Source organism: Oncorhynchus masou, chromosome 9 (genome assembly GCF_036934945.1).
Source record: "Oncorhynchus masou masou isolate Uvic2021 chromosome 9, UVic_Omas_1.1, whole genome shotgun sequence".
NCBI classification, from domain to species: domain Eukaryota; kingdom Metazoa; phylum Chordata; class Actinopteri; order Salmoniformes; family Salmonidae; genus Oncorhynchus; species Oncorhynchus masou.
Genome location: NC_088220.1, coordinates 44,314,494 through 44,335,875, shown reverse-complemented (window position 1 = coordinate 44,335,875; position 21,382 = coordinate 44,314,494). Strand labels below are relative to the sequence as shown.

Sequence of the window (21,382 nt, the reverse complement as noted above, 5' to 3'; positions counted from 1 at the left end):
GATGAGCTGTGTTGCTGTGACAGATTCCGACACGCTGTACTCGGGATGACTAGGACGTGTTCCCACACAGGCCAAGCCGGTGTCATAAGATGTTGCTGTCTCACTGGTACTGTATCAAAATACGGTATGTTGATTTTTATCTGAATACATAAATTCACACATAATCGTGTGTGTTTACCACTGGATTAAACGCATGATCAATTTCACAGTTTGTCACGGTGCGGTGGCTTTCTTTGTGCATGTTGGAGCCTGGTATCAATTAACCCATACTCATGATTAGTATTGATTACATTAAATCATGTTAATCATGTGTCATTTTAAAGGCACTTATTAGTGTCAACCCCTCCACTGACTTTCAATATAGTGTAACCTATGCACTCAGAATTTTCTAACAGTCTAAACTAATTTAGAACACTATTGAACTAGAGGATCCGCCTCTTGATGTGCTGAGTGTGTCTCTTTAAATCTTGTGGGTGGGTGTAACTCTTTCTTTTTTTTTCCTTCTCTCTCCCTGTACATATATATATATTTCTGTCTGCGGTAGCTGTCGCGTTTTGTGAAATAATCATCATTGCTCAAGCTTATAGTAAAGAACACATGGCTGCCAATCGGGTACTCGTTTACGGAGGAAGAGGCGCACTAGGTAGTAAAATTGTTCAGCACTTCAAATCTAAAGGATGGGTGAGTATGCCAGCCCAGAACTTTCAGAAAACATATCATCACTTGCATTTTGAATAAATAGCCTACTTTGCAGGATAATTCGGTGCCATCATCCTATTTTCAATTGCTTCTTTCTTTTCCAAAATAGTGGGTAGCCAGCATCGATATCGTTGCCAATGAGGAGGCAAACGCGAACGTGCTGGTGAAGTTATCCGAGTCATTTACCGAGCAAGCGGGGCAGGTAGGAGGAACGCGCTTTCACCTGCTCCCTCTGTGATGTTGACAGTTTTGGCTTAGTGAATGATCCGGTATCAAGGGAAACGATCATTGACTTTCCATTTGCCAAACGCTGGATAATTACCGTAATTTCTATGCCACGATCGGAAACTGTACTCAATTGTTATGCTATTCCATAGGCCTATAGGGGTCTATTCTATTCATTGCCATATTGAATGTGTCTTTTTAAAATGCTAGGTTAAATTGATTTCTTCGTTGTGGCAGCTGGATGTCAACAAATTGTAAACACAGGAAGTGGTGACATTCCAAATGATAAAATATATATTCAAATCAAATGTTATATTAGCAAAACAGAGTCTTACCCTTTCTAATAAGACTGTTTTCTTCTTTGCTGCAGGTGACAGCAGATGTGGCACAGTTGCTAGGGGACCAGAAAGTAGATGCCATCTTGTGTGTGGCAGGCGGATGGGCAGGAGGAAATTGCAGCTCAAAAGGTCAGAGTTCAACAGCATTTCCCTGAGATATCATCAGTTAATTTTGAACACACACTGATATGAATAGTTTAAAACCAATTTCCCCTTAGGCTGAATTCTCAACGGGGATGTTTGTTCGTGCCATTGTATATTGTTCTATTTAGTCATATGGTCCTTCATTATTACCATGTTGATCCTCAAACAAAATGTTCTCTTGTGTATGTATGTTTTAGACTTGTACAAAAACACAGACATGATGTGGAAGCAGAGTGTGTGGACCTCTACCATCTCTAGCCACCTGGCTGCTGTCCACCTGAAGCAAGGGGGACTGCTGACTCTGGCTGGGGCTAAAGCATCACTGGGTGGCACTAGTGGTAAGATGCCACATACCTCTACTGGTATTCTATTCTTCTGGTATTCTAAAATATTCAACTGGTATTGTAATTTATTCTATTATGCATTCTATTTTCTCTTGTAATGTTGTCATGCTGGCCCTGTTAGATTGTGCCTCTGTTCTGACCACCGTTTCACTCCAAATTTGATGTCTGAGGGACTTTGGCATACATCTACTGTTCTACTCTACTCATCTACTCTACCGATTCAAGCAGCCAAAACAAATAGCAGCTTGTGTCATCAAGCACTTTGTGAAACCTGCAACCCGTGGGTACAAATAAGCCTATGACATAGGAACTAAAATATGAGTAGCATGTTTAATATGATCTACATAGTGATATTTCACGACGCCGGATAAATTATGAGGAGAGGAATTGTTCCTATGTTTTTTTCACACAATGCTGTCTGATATTTTAGACCCTGTATGCATGTGAAGGTACCTATAGGACCAAGCACCCATGCCATTCCCTGTTTTGGTGTGTTACCCATATGATGACCCTGACAACAATACAACTCCTGACACTAGGGCACCTAAAATCCCTGATTGGCAGTCGCTACCGAGCTCCCGCTCTCATTGGCTGTCAGATTGGGGAGGAGAATGAGTCAGCAGAATTTGGGCCTCTTCACATGTGGACATGGTTAGAGTGTGCTGTGGTGTTCTCTTATTGCAATGTAGCATCTAGTGCTAATCTAGACAAAGGCCAGGAAATTGCAGAGATTTCCCTGAGGGGGGTTGGTTTATTTTGACAGTGGTATGTCTAATATTATTTGGGGATGTTCCTATTGTTTAACTCATCTGTATGCCAGTATTTATTTGTATTAAAAACGGTTCTACAGTATTTCCCCTCAGGTAATGCTCAGAGCTGCCTTTAGGTGATGTGTGTGAGTTTTAGGAATACGTCTTTAAAACTACTTTTCATTTTATAATGTAGGTAAAGCATTTCCCCCGTGCCTTATCAAACATTGATTGCCTTAGGCCTATTCAAAATACAAATGCTCTGTACTATTGACAAAAAAAACAAGACAGTGGAAGACAGAAGTAGTGCTTAAAGATTGCATGTGTTTAGGGGTTATCTGTGCTTATATTTTAGCTTTAATACTTTACCAGCTACTCATGAGTCTGATTTACTGAGTTCTCAATATTGATATACTGGCTTTGGGCAGTTTGGGTTCCAGTGGTGTCTTAGTCTTACAAAGCCAGACGCAGATGAAAAGTAAGCTACATTGTAAACATTCCATTGTGGACTAAAAGCTTATGGGTTGATTTGGGGTTAAAGACTGAGGTTAGTTAACCATGTGAGCACCCTATGACCCTTATCCTTCACCCTAGATTTAAAAGAGAGGTTGAACTGTCATAACATTGATTTAACTTTGGGTGATTCAGCATGCAAGTCTGTTAATCCTCTTTGGGTAATATATTCTAAGCACACTTCCTATGAACCATCCGAACGCAATTTCTATGCACATCTATGCGATCAAATACAACAGTCTCCCCAAACGAAAGACTGTTTTCCATTTAATTTCAAATATATTCCAGTTTATTTTAGTAGTACAGTATATTGGAGAGGGAAGAACCATTTTAAGGAGGAGCTAACTCTCCACCACTTTCTCCAATTGGTCCATTCTTCAAATGTAGCTGTGGCATGCCTCCACTGTTTTATATGAGGGTGGGGAGAGCATATTACATTCTTCAAAGAAGTGTTTCTAAGTGGAAAATGTTGCATATTGTTTCCAGATGCTACAAACATTGAAGGGAAGTCAAAAGCATGCTTGTGGAACAAGCAGTCATCTCTCAATACAACTGTAATGGGCAAAGTCTGGGATCCAAAAGCACCTGGAATATTTGTCCATAATATATGAACAGGAAATGTGTTGTGAATGTATGTTACATCATAGTTTCCTCAGCTGGTGAGCTCAAAATATACTATGTTTGTAATATCACATATAGTACCAAAAGATTGGACACATCTACTCATTCTGGGGTTTTTCTTTATTTTGACATTTGTTTTTACATTGTAGAATAATAGTGAAGACATCAACTATGAAATAACACACATGGAATCATGTACTAACCTAAAAAGTGTTAAACAAATCAACATATATTTGAGATTCTTCAAGTTAGCCGCCTTCATAACAGCTTTGCACACTTGGTATTCTCTCAACCAGCTTCACCAGGAATGTTTTTCCAACAGTCTTGAAGGAGTTCCCATATCCTAAGCACTTGTTGGCTGCTTTTCCTTCACTCTGCGGTCTAATTAATCCCAAACCATCTCAATTGGGTTGAGGTCGGGTGGTTGTGGAGGCCAGGTCATCTAATGCAGCATTCCATCACTCCTTCATGGTCAAATAGCCCTTACACAGCCTGGAGGGGTGTTGGGTCATTGTCCTGTTGAAAAACAAATGATAGTTCCATGAAGCGCAAACCAGATGGGCTGGCGTACCACTGCAGAATGCTGTGGTAGACATGCTGGTTAAGTGTGCCTTGAATTTTAAATAAATCACTGGCTGTGTCACCAGCAAAGCACCCCCATACCATCACACTTCCTCCTCCATGCTTCACGGTGGGAACCACACATGCAGAGATCATCCGTTCACTTATACTGAACCTCACAAAGACTCTGCGGTTAGAACCAAAAAGGACAGATTTCCACCGGTCTAATGTCCATTGCTCGTGTTTCTTGGTCCAAGTAAGTCTCTTCTTCTTTTTTGTGTCCTTTACAAGTGGTTTCTTTGCATTTGACCACAAAGGCCTGATTCACCCAGTCTCCTCTGAACAGTTGATGTTGAGATGTGTCTGTTACTTGAACTCTGTGAAGCATTTATTTGGGCTGCAAATTATGAGGCTGATAACTCTAATGAACTTATCCTCTGCAGCAGAGGTAACTCTGGGGTTTCCTTTCCTGTGGCGGATTGACTTACATTCATGTCTTAAAGTAATGATACTCTGTAATTTCTCTTTGCTTATTTAAGCTGTTCTTGTCATAATATGGACTTGGTCTTTTACCAAATAGGGCCATCTTCTGTATACAACCCCTACCTTGTCACACCACAATTGATTGGCTCAAACGCATTAAGAAGGAAAGAAATTCCACAAATGAACTTTTAACAAGGCACACCTGTTAATTGAAATGCATTCCAGGTGACTACCTCATGAAGCTAGTTGAGAGAATACCAAGAGTGTGCAAAGCTGTCAAGAAAGCAAAGGGTGGCACTTTGAAGAATCTCAAATACAAAAGTATTTTGATTTGTTTAAACCTTTTTTGGTTGCTACATGATTCCATATGTGTTATTTCATAGTTCTGATGTCTTCCCTATTCTACAATGTAGAAAATAGTACAAATAAAGAAAAACCCTGTAATGAGTAGGTTTGTCCAAACATTTGACTGGTACTGTGTATTACTTTGTAACACTTATTGTGTATATTTCATGTCCCTTGTTATAATGGTGAGATTTATTGGTGTTTTTTCTCTGCTTATCTGATTTGGCTGTTTGTATAAATGACAACTCACCTATCCAACCATCTCTCCTATATCACCCTCCCTCTCTTCATCCCTCTCTCTCTCTCCTCAGGCATGGTGGGCTATGGCATGGCCAAGGCAGCAGTCCACCAGCTCTGTCAGAGTCTAGCTGGAGAAGACAGTGGGATGCCCCCTGGAGGTGTGGCTGTAGCCATACTACCGTGAGTCATCTGATCGCCTGCCCAGTTTATTTACTAATTAGGAATAGGAAAACCCTGCCCTCGTTAAGTCATTGGGAGTTTAATTTATTTGCAGAAACAGAGGTCAAAGGGTAAATAATGAAAATAAGGAAATTGTTTATTTCATCACAGTTGTAGGTGTAGTTTGCCTCGGCCTCAATGTCTGGGAGGATCGAAAAGGGTTGCCTGTCCTAAAGGAAGAAGACTCGCTCAGTCGCTCTTGTATTCACCTCATGAGCAGCTATCTGTTTACACAGTTTCATTGATTAACTGATGCATGTAAAGCACTTTTTTTGCAATGTCACGATGAGAAGCCCGTATCTGAGTTTTATTGTCAATATTCTCAGGGCTCTGTTATGGTACATTCCAATTACATGAGGTTGGGCTGAGGCCACCTGCCAGGCTACTAATAGCTGTCACATATGGTTAGCATTACCCCCATGACTTGCAGTTCTTCTGCACTACCAATACGTATAGGATGAGGGTTGCTTTGCTCACTGCAACTGTGCACATTGAATAGATCGTAGACTGCAACTGTGCACACACAACAAAGACTGTAGACTGCAACTGTGCACATTCAAACATACAACAGATATCTAAAATCATATTTCAACGTGTGTAAATGTTTTTGTAGCAATTCTCTTGCTCATCTCAAAATATAACAGTGAAATCAAAGAGGTTGTTGGATGCTTGCTGGCAGTAAATAAATCAACAGAGATATCATCTCTACGCTTTAGCTCTGCTTATGCGTTTTAATATGTAGACAAGGGGATTACATGGGGCTGTTACATTCAGTCCAGGGCCAGATCCTCAGGCCTCGGGTCAGTTCCTACCACTGCCAGATCACTGTCATGTGACTTGATTACACAGGGTAACCTTGGATACGCCGATGAACAGGAAGTTCATGCCCGATGCAGACTTTGGTTCCTGGACACCGCTGGACTACATTTCAGAGTGAGTGTGATGTGGCGGATGATGGGTTGTTTACGTTACTGTTTGTTTTATCTGATATTTAGTTGATCTCAAACTTAGAAATTAAATGTACAGTATATTTATGCTTTAAGGCCACCATCTGATGTATTCCAGGGTTAAGAACATGCATCTCTTGATCAGTATATGACTATAATTCTAGACAATCTTTTTATTTTTAAGGGAATTGGTGTATACCAATATTTTGCCAGAAGATGGCAATGCTGGAAAATAGCCTACTCAATTATATTGTTAAAATCAACAACTTGCCAAAAGATATGTAGAGCCAAATGTCTGGTTTGAATAATACTGTTATCTGATTTAAAAAATATATTAATTTGATGGACATATCAATTACCTAATTATCTTAAATTACTTAGATACTTTTGGCTTCAATTACTTTACATATCCTCTTTTCAGGATTTGCCCAAATGTGTTGTGTATATATGCAATGTTAACAATATACTGTAATTAACATACACCAACATAAATGAGCTATACTTTTTTTGTGGGTCTATTCTAAGCTAGCGTATGGAGCCCGTAAAGTTTGTGTCCCTCTGTTCATGTAACCTTAGACACAGACCGCTGAGTCTCCAGTCTCTCCTCTGTACCATGGTAGAGATTAGATGGGATTTTTTATAATCCCAGAATAGTTGGATGTCATTAACCCTGCAGATTAACAGTAGAAACAGATGAGGGTCAGGAAGTATAAATAGAAGCAATGGGAGAGGGCAATTCAGTTAACCCTTTGATACAGTCTCTGCTGCTTCTCAAATGTCCGCTTGATGGACTGGAGTATGAATGTTGACTGACGTGTGAATAGGCCAGTGTTGCAGTACTCGAGTCCAGGACTCAGGCTTGACTCCTGACTCAACCAGTGATGACTCGGACTGTACTCCCTGTTCTCTCATGACTGCATGGCCAGGCACGACTTGGACTCAGACTTGACTATTGGTGACAATGTTGTCAGAAACAGCTGGTGCTCACTGTTTATTATCTACGCATAGTCACTTTACCCTTACCGACATGGGCATATTACCTCAATTACCTCGACTAACCTGTATCCCTGCACATTGACTCGGTACCGGTACCCCCTGTATACAGTACCTTCGGAAAGTATTCAGACCCCTTGACTTTTTCCACATTTTGTTACATTACAGCCTTATTCGAAATGGATTAAAGAATATATATTCTCAGTAATCTGCACACAATAGCCCATAGCTCTCCAGATAGGCACCGTAAGAAATGGCAGCAGTTTTACGGGCGCCCAACCAATTGTGCTATTATGTGGGGGGTTTTCACGTTATTTGTAACTTATTTTGTACATAAGGTTTCTGCAACCGTATTTTACGTCAGAAAAGAGCTTCTGGATATCAGGACAGTGATCACTCACCTCGGATTAGACAAAGATTTTTTCAACAACAAGCAAGATTCACATGATATTCTCCAAACACCCGGCAGGGCCAACTTCCCAGTTATTCACAAGAGGAAGCGACGCTGGTACAGAGGACAAAGAGCCGGATGCCTCGTCAGGACCCGCAGAAAGCGAGTAGGAAAGCTGCCGTTACTGTCAATATTACTCTCCAATGTGCAGTCATTGGGGCCACCCATATGTAAAAGTAGTGGCCCCAGCCGACTTGTAAGTCGCTTTGGACAAAAGCGTCTGCTAAATGGGATATATTATTATTTATTATTACGAGGTACGACGACAAATATCCTACCAACGGGACATCAAAAACTGTAGTATCCTATGTTTCACGGAATTGTGGCTGAATGACGACATGGATATTCAGCTAACGGGATACACGCTGCACCGGCAGGATAGAACAGCACACTCCGGTAAGACGAGGGGGAGCGGTCTGTGCATATTTGTACACAACAGCTGGTGCATGAAATCTAAGGAAGTCTCTCTAGATTTTGCTCGCCTGAAGTAGAGTATATTGTGATAAATTGCAGGCCACACTACTTGCCTAAAGAGTTCTCAGCTATACTTTTCGTGGCTGTTTATTTACCACCAAAAACAGATGCTGGCACTAAGACCGCACTCAGTCAGCTGTATAAGGAAATAAGCAAACAGGAAACCACTCACCCAGAGGCAGCGCTCCTAGTGGCTGGAGACTTTAATGCAGGGAAACTTAAATCAGTTCTACCAAATCTCTATCAACATGTTAAATGTGCAACTAGAGGGAAAAAAATTCTAGATCACCTGTACTCCACACACAGAGACGCGTACAAAGCTCTCCCTCGCCCTCCATTTCGTAAATCCGACCACAACTCTATCCTCCTGATTCCTGCTTACAAGCAAAAATTTAAGTAGGATGCACCAGTGACACGGTCTATAAAAAAGTGGTCAGATGAAGCAGATGAATAAACTACAGGACTGTTTTGTTATCACAAACTGGAACATGTTCCGGGATTCTTCCGATGACATTGAGGAATACACCACATCAGTCACTGGCTTTATGAATAAGTGCATCGAGGATGTTGTCCCCACAGTGACTGTATGTACATACCTCAACCAGAAGCCATGGATTACAGGCAACATTCAACACTGAGCTAAAGGGCAGAGCTGCCGCTTTCAAGGTGCGGGACTCTAACCCGGAAGCATACAAGAAATCCCGCTATGCCCTGCGAAGAACAATCAAACATGAAAAGCGTCAATACAGGGCAAAGATTGATTCATACTACACCAGCTCCGACGCTCGTCTGATGTGGCAGGGCTTGCAAACTATTAGACTACAAAGTGAAGCACAGCGGCGAGCTGCCCAGTGACACGAGCCTACCAGACGAGCTAACTCACTTCTATGCTTGCTTCGAGGCAAGCAACACTGAAGCATGCATGAAAGCACCAGCTGTTCCGGACGACTGTGTGATCACGCTCTCCGTAGCCTTGAGTAAGACCTTCAAACAGGTCAACATCCCCAAGCCTGCGGGGCCAGACGGATTACCAGGACATGTGCTCTGGGCAGGTGTCTTCTCTGACATTTTCAACATGTCCCTGATTGAGTCTGTAATACCAACATGTTTCAAGCAGACCACCATAGTCCCTGTGCCCAAGAACACAAAGACAACCTGCCTAAATGACTACAGACCCGTAGCACTCACGTCCGTAGCCATGAAGTTCTTTGAAAGGTTGGTAATGGCTCACATAAACACCATTATCCCAGAAACCCTAGACTCACTCCAATTTGCATACCACCCAAACAGATCCACAGATGATGCAATCTCTATTGCACTCTACACTGCCCTTTCCCACATGGGACAAAAGGAACACCTATGTGAGAATGCTATTTTATTTTATTTTTTTATTTTTCCTTTATTTAACTAGGCAAGTCAGTTAAGAACAAATTTTTATTTTCAATGACGGCCTAGGAACAGTGGGTTAAACTGCCTGTTCAGGGGCAGACCGACAGATTTGTACCTTGTCAGCTTGGGGGTTTGAACTTGCAACCTTACATTTACATTTAAGTCATTTAGCAGACGCTCTTATCCAGAGCGACTTACAAATTGGTGAATTCACCTTCTGACATCCAGTGGAACAGCCACTTTACAATAGTGCATCTAAATCATTAAGGGGGGGGGTGGTGAGAAGGATTACTTATCTTATCCTAGGTATTCCTTGAAGAGGTGGGGTTTCAGGTGTCTCCGGAAGGTGGTGATTGACTCCGCTTTCCTGGCGTCGTGAGGGAGTTTGTTCCACCATTGGGGGGCCAGAGCAGCGAACAGTTTTGACTGGGCTGAGCGGGAACTGTACTTCCTCAATGGTAGGGAGGCGAGCAGGCCAGAGGTGGATGAACGCAGTGCCCTTGCTTGGGTGTAGGGCCTGATCAGAGCCTGGAGGTACTGCGGTGCCGTTCCCCTCACAGCTCCGTAGGCAAGCACCATGGTCTTGTAGCGGATGCGAGCTTCAACTGGAAGCCAGTGGAGAGAGCGGAGGAGCGGGGTGACGTGAGAGAACTTGGGAAGGTTGAACACCAGACGGGCTGCGGCGTTCTGGATGAGTTGTAGGGGTTTAATGGCACAGGCAGGGAGCCCAGCCAACAGCGAGTTGCAGTAATCCAGACGGGAGATGACAAGTGCCTGGATTAGGACCTGCGCCGCTTCCTGTGTGAGGCAGGGTCGTACTCTGCGGATGTTGTAGAGCATGAACCTACAGGAACGGGCCACCGCCATGATGTTGGTTGAGAACGACAGGGTGTTGTCCAGGATCACGCCAAGGTTCTTAGCGCTCTGGGAGGAGGACACAATGGAGTTGTCAACCGTGATGGCGAGATCATGGAACGGGCAGTCCTTCCCCGGGAGGAAGAGCAGCTCCGTCTTGCCGAGGTTCAGCTTGAGGTGGTGATCCGTCATCCACACTGCTATGTCTGCCAGACATGCAGAGATGCGATTCGCCACCTGGTCATCAGAAGGGGGAAAGGAGAAGATTAATTGTGTGTCGTCTGCATAGCAATGATAGGAGAGACCATGTGAGGTTATGACAGAGCCAAGTGACTTGGTGTATAGCGAGAATAGGAGGGGGAACAGAGCCCTGGGGGACACCAGTGGTGAGAGCGCGTGGCGAGGAGACAGATTCTCGCCACGCCACCTGGTAGGAGCGACCTGTCAGGTAGGACGCAATCCAAGCGTGGGCCGCGCCGGAGATGCCCAACTCGGAGAGGGTGGAGAGGAGGATCTGATGGTTCACAGTATCGAAGGCAGCCGATAGGTCTAGAAGGATGAGAGCAGAGGAGAGAGAGTTAGCTTTAGCAGTGCGGAGCGCCTCCGTGATACAGAGAAGAGCAGTCTCAGTTGAATGACTAGTCTTGAAACCTGACTGATTTGGATCAAGAAGGTCATTCTGAGAGAGATAGTGGGAGAGCTGGCCAAGGACGGCACGTTCAAGAGTTTTGGAGAGAAAAGAAAGAAGGGATACTGGTCTGTAGTTGTTGACATCGGAGGGATCGAGTGTAGGTTTTTTCAGAAGGGGTGCAACTCTCGCTCTCTTGAAGACGGAAGGGACGTAGCCAGCGGTCAGGGATGAGTTGATGAGCGAGGTGAGGTAAGGGAGAAGGTCTCCGGAAATGGTCTGGAGAAGAGAGGAGGGGATAGGGTCAAGCGGGCAGGTTGTTGGGCGGCCGGCCGTCACAAGAAGCGAGATTTCATCTGGAGAGAGAGGGGAGAAAGAGGTCAGAGCACAGGGTAGGGCAGTGTGAGCAGAACCAGCGGTGTCGTTTGACTTAGCAAACGAGGATCGGATGTCGTCGACCTTCTTTTCAAAATGGTTGACGAAGTCATCTGCAGAGAGGGAGGAGGGGGGGAGGGGGAGGAGGATTCAGGAGGGAGGAGAAGGTGGCAAAGAGCTTCCTAGGGTTAGAGGCAGATGCTTGGAATTTAGAGTGGTAGAAAGTGGCTTTAGCAGCAGAGACAGAGGAGGAAAATGTAGAGAGGAGGGAGTGAAAGGATGCCAGGTCCGCAGGGAGGCGAGTTTTCCTCCATTTCCGCTCGGCTGCCCGGAGCTCTGTTCTGTGAGCTCGCAATGAGTCATCGAGCCACGGAGCGGGAGGGGAGGACCGAGCCGGCCTGGAGGATAGGGGACATAGAGAGTCAAAGGATGCAGAAAGGGAAGAGAGGAGGGTTGAGGAGGCAGACTCAGGAGAAAGGTTGGAGAAGGTATGAGCAGAGGGAAGAGATGATAGGATGGAAGAGGAGAGAGTAGCGGGGGAGAGAGAGCGAAGGTTGGGACGGCGCGATACCATCCGAGTAGGGGCAGTGTGGGAAGTGTTGGATGAGAGCGAGAGGGAAAAGGATACAAGGTAGTGGTCGGAGACTTGGAGGGGAGTTGCAATGAGGTTAGTGGAAGAACAGCATCTAGTAAAGATGAGGTCGAGCGTATTGCCTGCCTTGTGAGTAGGGGGGAAGGTGAGAGGGTGAGGTCAAAAGAGGAGAGGAGTGGAAAGAAGGAGGCAGAGAGGAATGAGTCAAAGGTAGACGTGGGGAGGTTAAAGTCGCCCAGGACTGTGAGAGGTGAGCCGTCCTCAGGAAAGGAGCTTATCAAGGCATCAAGCTCATTGATGAACTCTCCGAGGGAACCTGGAGGGCGATAAATGATAAGGATGTTAAGCTTGAAAGGGCTGGTAACTGTGACAGCATGGAATTCAAAGGAGTCGATAGATAGATGGGTAAGGGGAGAGAGAGAGAATGACCACTTGGGAGAGATGAGGATCCCGGTGCCACCACCCCGCTGACCAGAAGCTCTCGGGGTGTGCGAGAACACGTGGGCGGACGAAGAGAGAGCAGTAGGAGTAGCAGTGTTATCTGTGGTGATCCATGTTTCCGTCAGTGCCAGGAAGTCGAGGGACTGGAGGGAGGCATAGGCTGAGATGAACTCTGCCTTGTTGGCCGCAGATCGGCAGTTCCAGAGGCTACCGGAGACCAGGAACTCCACGTGGGTCGTGCGCGCTGGGACCACCAGATTAGGGTGGCCGCGGCCACGCGGTGTGGAGCGTTTGTATGGTCTGTGCAGAGAGGAGAGAACAGGGATAGATAGACACATAGTTGACAGGGTACAGAAGAGGCTACGCTAATGCAAAGGAGATTGGAATGACAAGTGGACTACACGTCTCGAATGTTCAGAAAGTTAAGCTTACGTAGCAAGAATCTTATAGACTAAAATGATTGAAATGATACAGTACTGCTGGAGTAGGCTAGCTGGTAGTGGCTGCGATGTAGCTAACCTAGAAAATCGCTCTAGGCTAAACAATTGACTTAGATACAAAGACGGCTATGTAGCTAGCTAGCTACGATCAAACAAAACAAACCGTTGTACTGTAATAGTTACTACAGTGCTGCTATTCGGGGGCTAGCTGGCTAGCTACGTTGAAAGACCGACAATAGCTGGCCAGCTAACCTAGAAAATCGCTCTAGACTACACAATTGTCTTAGATACAAAGACGGCTATGTAGCTGGCTAGCTACGATCAAACAAATCAAACCGTTGTACTGTAATGAAGTGAAATGAAAAATGTGATACTACCTGTGGAGCGCCGCGGAATGTTGACCGGGTAGTTGGAGTTCAATTCGGTAGAGGTTGGCTAGCTGTTGGCTAGCTAGCTAGCAGCATTTCCTACGTTAAGGACGACAAATAGCTGGCTAGCTAACCTCGGTAAATTAAGATAATCACTCTAAGTCTACACACTCTAAACTGCACAATTATCTTGGATACGAAGACAGCGAAGACAACTATGTAGCTAGCTGACACTACGCTAATCGAGTCGTTCAGTTGAGTGTAATAGTTTCTACAGTGCTAGTGGACAGTGGATGTTAGCTAGCTGCTTAGCTAGCTGCTGGGCAGATACGTTAGGACGACGAAATACGATAATATGCAATTGTCGTTGATACAAAGACGGCTATGTAGCTAGCTAAGAAGAAATTGCTAAGATAAGACAAATCAAACCGTTGTACTATAACGAAATGTAATGAAATGTAATGAAAAGTTATACTACCTGCGGACCGAAGTGTAGATGCGACCGCTCGCTCCAACCGGAACCTTCCGGTTACTAGTCCAACGCTCTAACCACTAGGCTACCCTGCCGCCCTTTTCATTGACTACAGCTCAGCATTCAACACCATAGTACCCTCAAAGCTCATCACTAAGCTAAGGAACCTGGGACTAAACACCTCCCTCAACAACTGGATCCTGGACTTCCTGATGGGCCACCCCCAGGTGGTGAGGGTAGGTAGCAACACATCTGCCACGCTGATCCTCAACACTGGAGCTCCCCAGGGGTGCGTGCTCACTCCCCTCTGGTACTCCCTGTTCACCCATGACTGCATGGCCTGGCACGACTTACACCATCATTAAGTTTGCAGACGACACAACAGTGGTAGGCCTGATCAACGACAACGACAAGACAGGGAGGAGGTCAGAGACCTGGCCGGGTGGTGCCAGAATAACAACCTATCCCTCAATGTAACCAAGACTAAGGAGATGATTGTGGACTACAGGAAAAGGAGCACCAAGCATGCCCCCATTCTCATCAACGGGGCTGTAGTGGAGCAGGTTGAGAGCTTCAAGTTCCTTGGTGTCCACATAAACAACCAACTAGAATGGTCTAAACACACCAAGACAGTCGTGAAGAGGGCACAACAAAGCCTATGTTGCATAGTCACTTAAACTATACATTAATGTACATACTACCTCAATTGGCCCAACCAACCAGTGCTCCCGCACATTGGCTAACCGGGGCTATCTGCATTGTCCCACCACCCACCAACCCCTCTTTTTAAGCTACTGCTACTCTTTGTTCATCATATATGCATAGTCACTTAAACCATACCTACATGTACATACTACCTCAATAAGCCTGACTAACCGGTGTCTGTATATAGCCTTGCTACTGTTTTCAAATGTCTTTTTATTGTTTTATTCCTTTACTCACCTACACACATACACACACACACACACACACACACACACACACACACACACACACACACACACACACACACACACACACACACACACACAAATACCTTTTTTCGCACTATTGATAAGAGCCTGTAAGTAAGAGTTCACTGTAAGGTCTACCTACACCTGTTGTATTCGGTGCACGTGACAAACTTTGATTTGATAACAAAAAGGTGAAAAAAATGTATGTTTGCAAATAACACCTTATTTACATAAGTATTCATACCCTTTGCTATGACACTCGAAATTGAGCTCAGGTGCATCCTGTTTCCATTGATCATCCTTGATTTTTCGACAACTTGGAGTCCAGCTGTGGTCAATTCTATTGATTGGACATGATTTGGAAAGGCACCCACCTGTCCTATATGATGTCCCACAGTTGACAAGGCATGTCAGAGCAAAAACCAAGCCATGAGCTCTTAGGAATTGTCCGTAGAGCTCTGGGATAGGATTGTGTCGAGGCACAGATCTGGGAAGGGTACCAAAAAATGTCTGCAGCATTGAAGGTCCCCAAGCACACAGTGGCATCCATCATTCTTAAATGGAAAAAGTTTACAACCACCAAGACTCCTACTAGAGCTGGCCGCCCGGCAAAACTGAGCAATCGGTGGAGAAGGGCCTTTGTCAGGGAGGTGACTAAGAACCTGATGTTCACTCTGACAGAGCTCTAGAGTTTCTCTGTGAAGATGGGAGAACCTTCCAGAAGGACAACCATCTCTGCAGCACTCCACCAACCAGGCCTTAATGGGAGAGTGGCAAGACGGAAACCACTCCTCAGTAAAAGACACATGACAGCCCACTTGGAGTTTGCCAAAAGGCACCTAAAGACTCTCAGACCATGAGAAACAAAATCCTCTGGTCTGATGAAATCAAGATTGAACTCTTTGGCCTGAATGCCAAGCGTCACATCTGGTGGAAGCCTGGCACCATCCCTACGGTGAAGCATGGTGGTGGCACCATCATGCTGTGGGGATTTTGTTCAGCGGCAGGGACTTGGAGACTAGTCAGGATGAAGGCAAAGATGAATGGAGCAAAGTACAGAAAGATCCTTGATGGAAACCTGCTCCAGAGCGCTCAGGACCTCAGACTGGGACGAAGTCTCTGAATGTCCTTCAGTGGCCCAGCCAGAGCCCAGATATCTCTTGAGAGACCTGAAAATAGCTCTGCAGCAACACTCCCCATCCAACCTGGCAGAGCATCAGGAGATTTGCAGAGCAGAATGAGAGCCACTCCCCAAATACAGGTGTGACAAGCTTGTAGCGTCATACCCAAGAAGACTCAAGGCTGTAATCGCAGCCAAAGGTGCTTCAACAAAGTACTGAGTAAAGGGTCTGAATACTTATGTAAATGTCAGGTTTTTATTTTTAATAAATTAGCAAAATTTTCTAAACCTGTTTTTGCTTTGTCATTGTTACGGATACAGGTATCCTGTGTGTATGTATCCTGTGTTTGCTCTCCTTCTCCCCTCACAGGTGAAAATCATCAGTCACCAATCAATCATCAATCAGAAGACACACCTCCTCCTGTTTTTCTACCCTATCACAGTTCCTTTCCCTTGGTTTAAAAACCCTGTCAGTTGATTGCTCTAGAGCTCAATCTCTCTGTAAATGCCATGTCTGTAGGTCTCTGTGGTTCACTCTCTCATTGTGTATTAACCTCTCTTTTGTTTGAGCACCTCCCTTTTGTTTGAGCACCTCCATAGCACTTTTGTCATCACCTGTGAGTATTGTTTTGGTTATGGTGTTTGTTTGATTGCTGGTGGGAAAAGGGGAAACCAAGACAAGTCACCCATGGGCATACACTACCCGTAGGTAGACTTTGTTAAATACACTAGTTAGAACTGGGTGAACCACCCACTGTATTTTTGGTTAGTTAGTTAGCTGTTGTTAACCTCTTACATCTATGGGGGCGCTATTTCATTTTTGGATGAAAAACGTTCCCGTTTTAAACAAGATATTTTGTCACAAAAAGATGCTCGACTATGCATATAATTGATAGCATTCGAAAGAAAACACTCTGACGTGTCCAGAACGACCAAGATATTCTCTGTGCGTGCCCTAGAACGTGAGCTTCAGGCAAAACCAAGATGAGATGGCATCCAGGAAATGAGCAGGATTTTTGAGGCTCTGTTTTCCATTGTCTCCTTATATGGCTGTGAATGCGAGAGGAATGAGCCTGCCCTTTCTGTCGTTTCCCCAAGGTGTCTGCAGCATTGTGACGTATTTGTAGGCAGATCATTGGAAGATTGACCATAAGAGACCACATTTACCAGGTGTCCGCCCGGTGTCCTGCGCCGAAATTGGTGCGCAAAAGTCACCTGCCAGTATTTTTCCATGGGATACAGAGAGGAAAGCAAGCTTCCACGAACTGCATATCAATGAAGAGATATGTGAAAAAACACCTTGAGGATTGATTCCAAACAACGTTTGCCATGTTTCGGTTGATATTATGTAGTTAATCCGGAAAAAGTTTTACGTTGTAGGTGACTGAATTTTCGGATCGTTTCGGTAGCCAGACGCAATGTAGAAAACGGAACGATTTCTCCTACACACAGACGCTTTCAGGAAAAACTGCGCATTTGGTATGTAACTGAGAGTCTCCTCATTGAAAACATCAGAAGCTCTTCAAAGGTAAATGATTTTATTTATTTGGTTATCTGGTTTTTGTGAAAATGTTGCGTGCTAAATGCTACTCAAAATGCTATGCAAGCTTTGCATACTCTTACACAAATTAGTCAATTTCTATGGTTCAAAAGCATATTTTGAAAATCTGAGATGACAGTGTTGTTAAGAAAAGGCTAAGCTTGAGAACAGACGCATTATTTTCATTTTATTTGCGATTTTCAGAAATCGTTAACGTTGCGTTATGCTAATAAGCCTGAGGCTTTAGTCACAAACCCGGATCCGGGATGGGGAGTTTCAAGAAGTTAAAGTAGGCTAGTCTAGCTTAGGTTTTTTTTTATACTTATTGCTTCTTTCCTTGGGTCCAGCTCAGCCCCTTTTCCTGCTCCCCCCATTACCGTGTGTTTTCAAATAAACCTTGAGTTTGACAGTAGATTTCAGTTGTCCTGGTTATTTCGTTCACACTTTTGCTTTGTCACTATTATAATTTGCATGAGTTATGTTACGGGTCTCATTACCATCCCCCCTAGACTGTCGGGCCAAAAAGGGATCCGTAACAGTCGTCATGGGGTATTGTGTGTTGATTGAGGTAGAAAAAAAACAATTTAATACATTTTAGAATAAGGTTGTAACGTAACAATGTGGAAAAAGTCAAGGTCTGAATTCTTTCTGAATGCACTGTATAGCATTGTTATTTCATTAACTTTTTTTCATACTTTAATTTATAAGTTTTATTTAAAAAAATTATATACATATATATATTTTATGAGCTTGTAAGTAAGCATTTCACCTGTTGTATTCACGGCATGTGACAAATAAAATGTAATTTTCTTAAGTCTCTCTCCTTTGCATAATTCAACATGCTAGCTACAACCGCACATGTTGAATAGCTACTGTAGCTCCTAGCCTTACCAATGTTCAATACAGTAGGTCTCACTTTTAGCACTAACAAGGAACTCGTGACTCAAGTATAAAGACTTGACTCGGACACAAGGGACTTCGGACTCAACTCGGACTTGAGGTTTAGTGACTTGACTACATCACTGGAATAGGCTAGCTCATGAACATTAGTTGTTGAAATAGGTAATTGGCTAACAGGATAACTCAAATCACACTAAGAGGCACAGAGATATACTGTATCTACAGTTCCAAGTTTCTACAGTCAAAAGTTTGGACACACCTACTCATTCAAGGGTTTTTCTTCATTGTTATATTTTCTACTTTGTAGAATAATATTGAAGACATCAAACTATGAAATGACACATGGAATCCTGTAGTAACCAAAAAAGTGTTAAACAAATCAAAATATTTGTGATTCTTCAAATTAGCCACCCTTTGCCTTGACAGCTTTGCACACTCTTGGCATTCTCTCAACCAGCTTCACCTGGAATGCTTTTCCAACAGTCTTTAAGGAGTTCCCACATATGCTGAGCACTTGTCGGCTGCTTTTCCATCACTCTGCGGTCCAACTCATCCCAAACCATCTCAACCGGGTTAAGGTTGGGTGATTGTGGAGGCCAGGTCATCTGATGCAGCACTCCATTACTCTCCTTCTTGGTCAAATAGCCCTTACACAGCCTGTAGGTGTGTTGGGTCATTGTCCTGTTGAAAAACAAATGATAGTCCCACTAACCGCAAACCAGATGGAATGGTGTATTACCTCAGAATGCTGTGATAGCCATGCTGGTTAAGTGTGCTTTGAATTCTAAATAAATCACCAGCAAAGCACCATCACACTACCTCCTCCATGCTTCACGGTGGGAACCACACATGCGGAGATCATCCATTCACCTACTCTGCGTCTCACAAAGACACGCGGTTGGAGTGAAAAATCTCAAATGTGGAGTCATCAGACCAAATTACAGATTTCCACCAGTCTAATGTCCATTGCTTGTGTTTCTTGGCCCAAGCAAGTCTCTTCTTATTATTGGTGTCCTTTAGTAGTGGTTTCTTTGCAGCAATTTGACCACAAAGGCCTGATTTCACGCAGTCTCCTCTCAACAGTTGATGGTGAGATGTGTCTGTTACTTAAACTCGGTAAAGCATTTGTTTGAGCTGCAATTTCTGAGGCTGGTAACTCTAATGAACTTATCCTCTGCAGCAGCGGTAACTCTGGGTCTTCCTTTCCTGTGGAGTCCCCATGAGAGCCAGTTTCATCAAAGCACAATGTTTTTTTAGACTGCACTTGAAGAAACTTTCAAAGTTCATGAAATGTTCCACATTGACTGACCTTCATGTATTACAAGTAATGATGGACTGCTGTTTCTCTTTGCTTGTTTGAGCTATTCTTTCCTTAAAATGGACTTGGTCTTTTACCAAATCTTCTGTATACCAACCCTACCTTATCACAACACAACTAATTGGCTCAAACGCATTAAGGAGGATAGAAATTCGACAAATGACCTTTTTAACAAGGCACACCTGTTAATTGAAATGCATTCCAGGCGACTACCTTATGATGCTGGTTAATAGAATGCCAAGAGTGTGCAAAGCTGTCATCAAGGCGAAGGGTGGCTACTTTGAGGAATCTCAAGTATAAAATACATATTGTTTTATTTAACACTTTTTCTTTTATATAGCTAAACATTAGCCAACACTATCTCCATAGTCTCATCCTCTTACTTTTCTTATTTTCTCAGTCTTATTTTTCTGTCTTCCAGAACGTTCTTCAATTGGGCCACTGGTGCAGATCGTCCAGCATCGGGCAGTCTGATGCAGCTCACTACTGTGGGAGGCAAGACACAGACACTACCCACGCAATAGAGGAGAGGGAGGGAGAGAGACAATGAGAGAGCGGGAGGGAGGGCTAGTTGAGTGGGATGGTTGGGAGAGATGGTGATAGGGCGGGTCGGGAGGGTTAAAATGAGTCACAGGGAGAGCGGGAGGGAGGGCTTGTTGAGTGGGAGAGATGGTGATAGGGCGGGTCGGGAGGGTTAAAATGAGTCACAAGGAGAGCGGGATGGAGGGCTAGTTGAGCGGGATGGTTGGGAGAGATGGTGATAGGTCGGGAGGGTTAAAATGAGTCACAGGGAGAGCGGGAGGGAGGGCTAGTTGAGTGGGATGGTTGGGAGAGATGGTGATAGGTCGGGAGGGTTAAAATGAGTCACAGGGAGAGCGGGAGGGAGGGCTAAAATGAGTCACAGAGAGAAAGAGGGGATGAATGCTTGGTTGAAGATGTTCCCTCTAAGAACTATTATCAGTATCTCATAACAAATTGTTTGTATTTTTCTGTCTTTTGATATGGTTTTATTCCTCGGTCTCAATTTGAATAAAACTCCATATGAATCATAATCTGATTTAATAATATGTGAGAGACAATCAAGATACTACAACATCACCGTAACCTTGGTATTTAAACAGTGGAAATCTAATGCACATCTGCTGAAAACAATCATAGAAAAGCAACACATTTTGGGGATTATGGATTTGTAGCAGTTTCACCACTGCCAAAATCCTGATTTAATCCCTGCCCACCCCTACCCCCAAATAATATATTTCATTGAATTTAACTGGTTATAATTAGACTTATTTGCCTTCCAGTAAATACATACCATGTTGAATGGGGTTGGAGACCAGTTACAGTAAATTCTTCACCTGCCTTGTTTGACTTGTTCTAGCGCATGGTCATTTCCAGTGACATGCTATAGCCTTCACCACCAGGTGGTGCCCCTGGATAACAACTCACCTCACCAGTCAAATTAGCCGTTGTGCCTAAGGGAATATGAGTGCGTTTAGACAGTTATCCCAATTCTGATCTTTTGCCCAATTATGGTCAAAAGAGCCGATCTGATTGGTCAAAATACCAAGTAATAGAAAAAGATCTGAAGTGGTCTGCCTGTGTAAATGTGTTGGTCACAAACCTAACTATAAAGTGATGTTAACAC

At 44.0% G+C, this 21,382-nt stretch overlaps 1 protein-coding gene across 2 annotated transcripts; it reads left to right on the top strand.

The window, feature by feature from the left end:
* The first annotated feature begins 511 nt into the window (after nt 1-511).
* On the top strand, nt 512-20,789 carry LOC135546029 (dihydropteridine reductase-like). Of its 2 annotated transcripts, none has more exons than XM_064974103.1 (7): nt 512-681; nt 809-901; nt 1,295-1,391; nt 1,604-1,744; nt 5,334-5,442; nt 6,331-6,414; nt 20,159-20,789. In XM_064974103.1, exons 1-7 carry the CDS (start codon nt 598-600, stop codon nt 20,259-20,261), a joined length of 711 nt encoding a protein of 236 aa, XP_064830175.1. In that variant the 5' UTR covers nt 512-597; the 3' UTR covers nt 20,262-20,789. The 2 variants fall into 2 exon arrangements, with proteins under 2 accessions (XP_064830175.1, XP_064830177.1); XM_064974105.1 differs by having other exon boundaries at nt 1,604-1,768.
* The last annotated feature ends 593 nt before the right edge of the window (nt 20,790-21,382 follow it).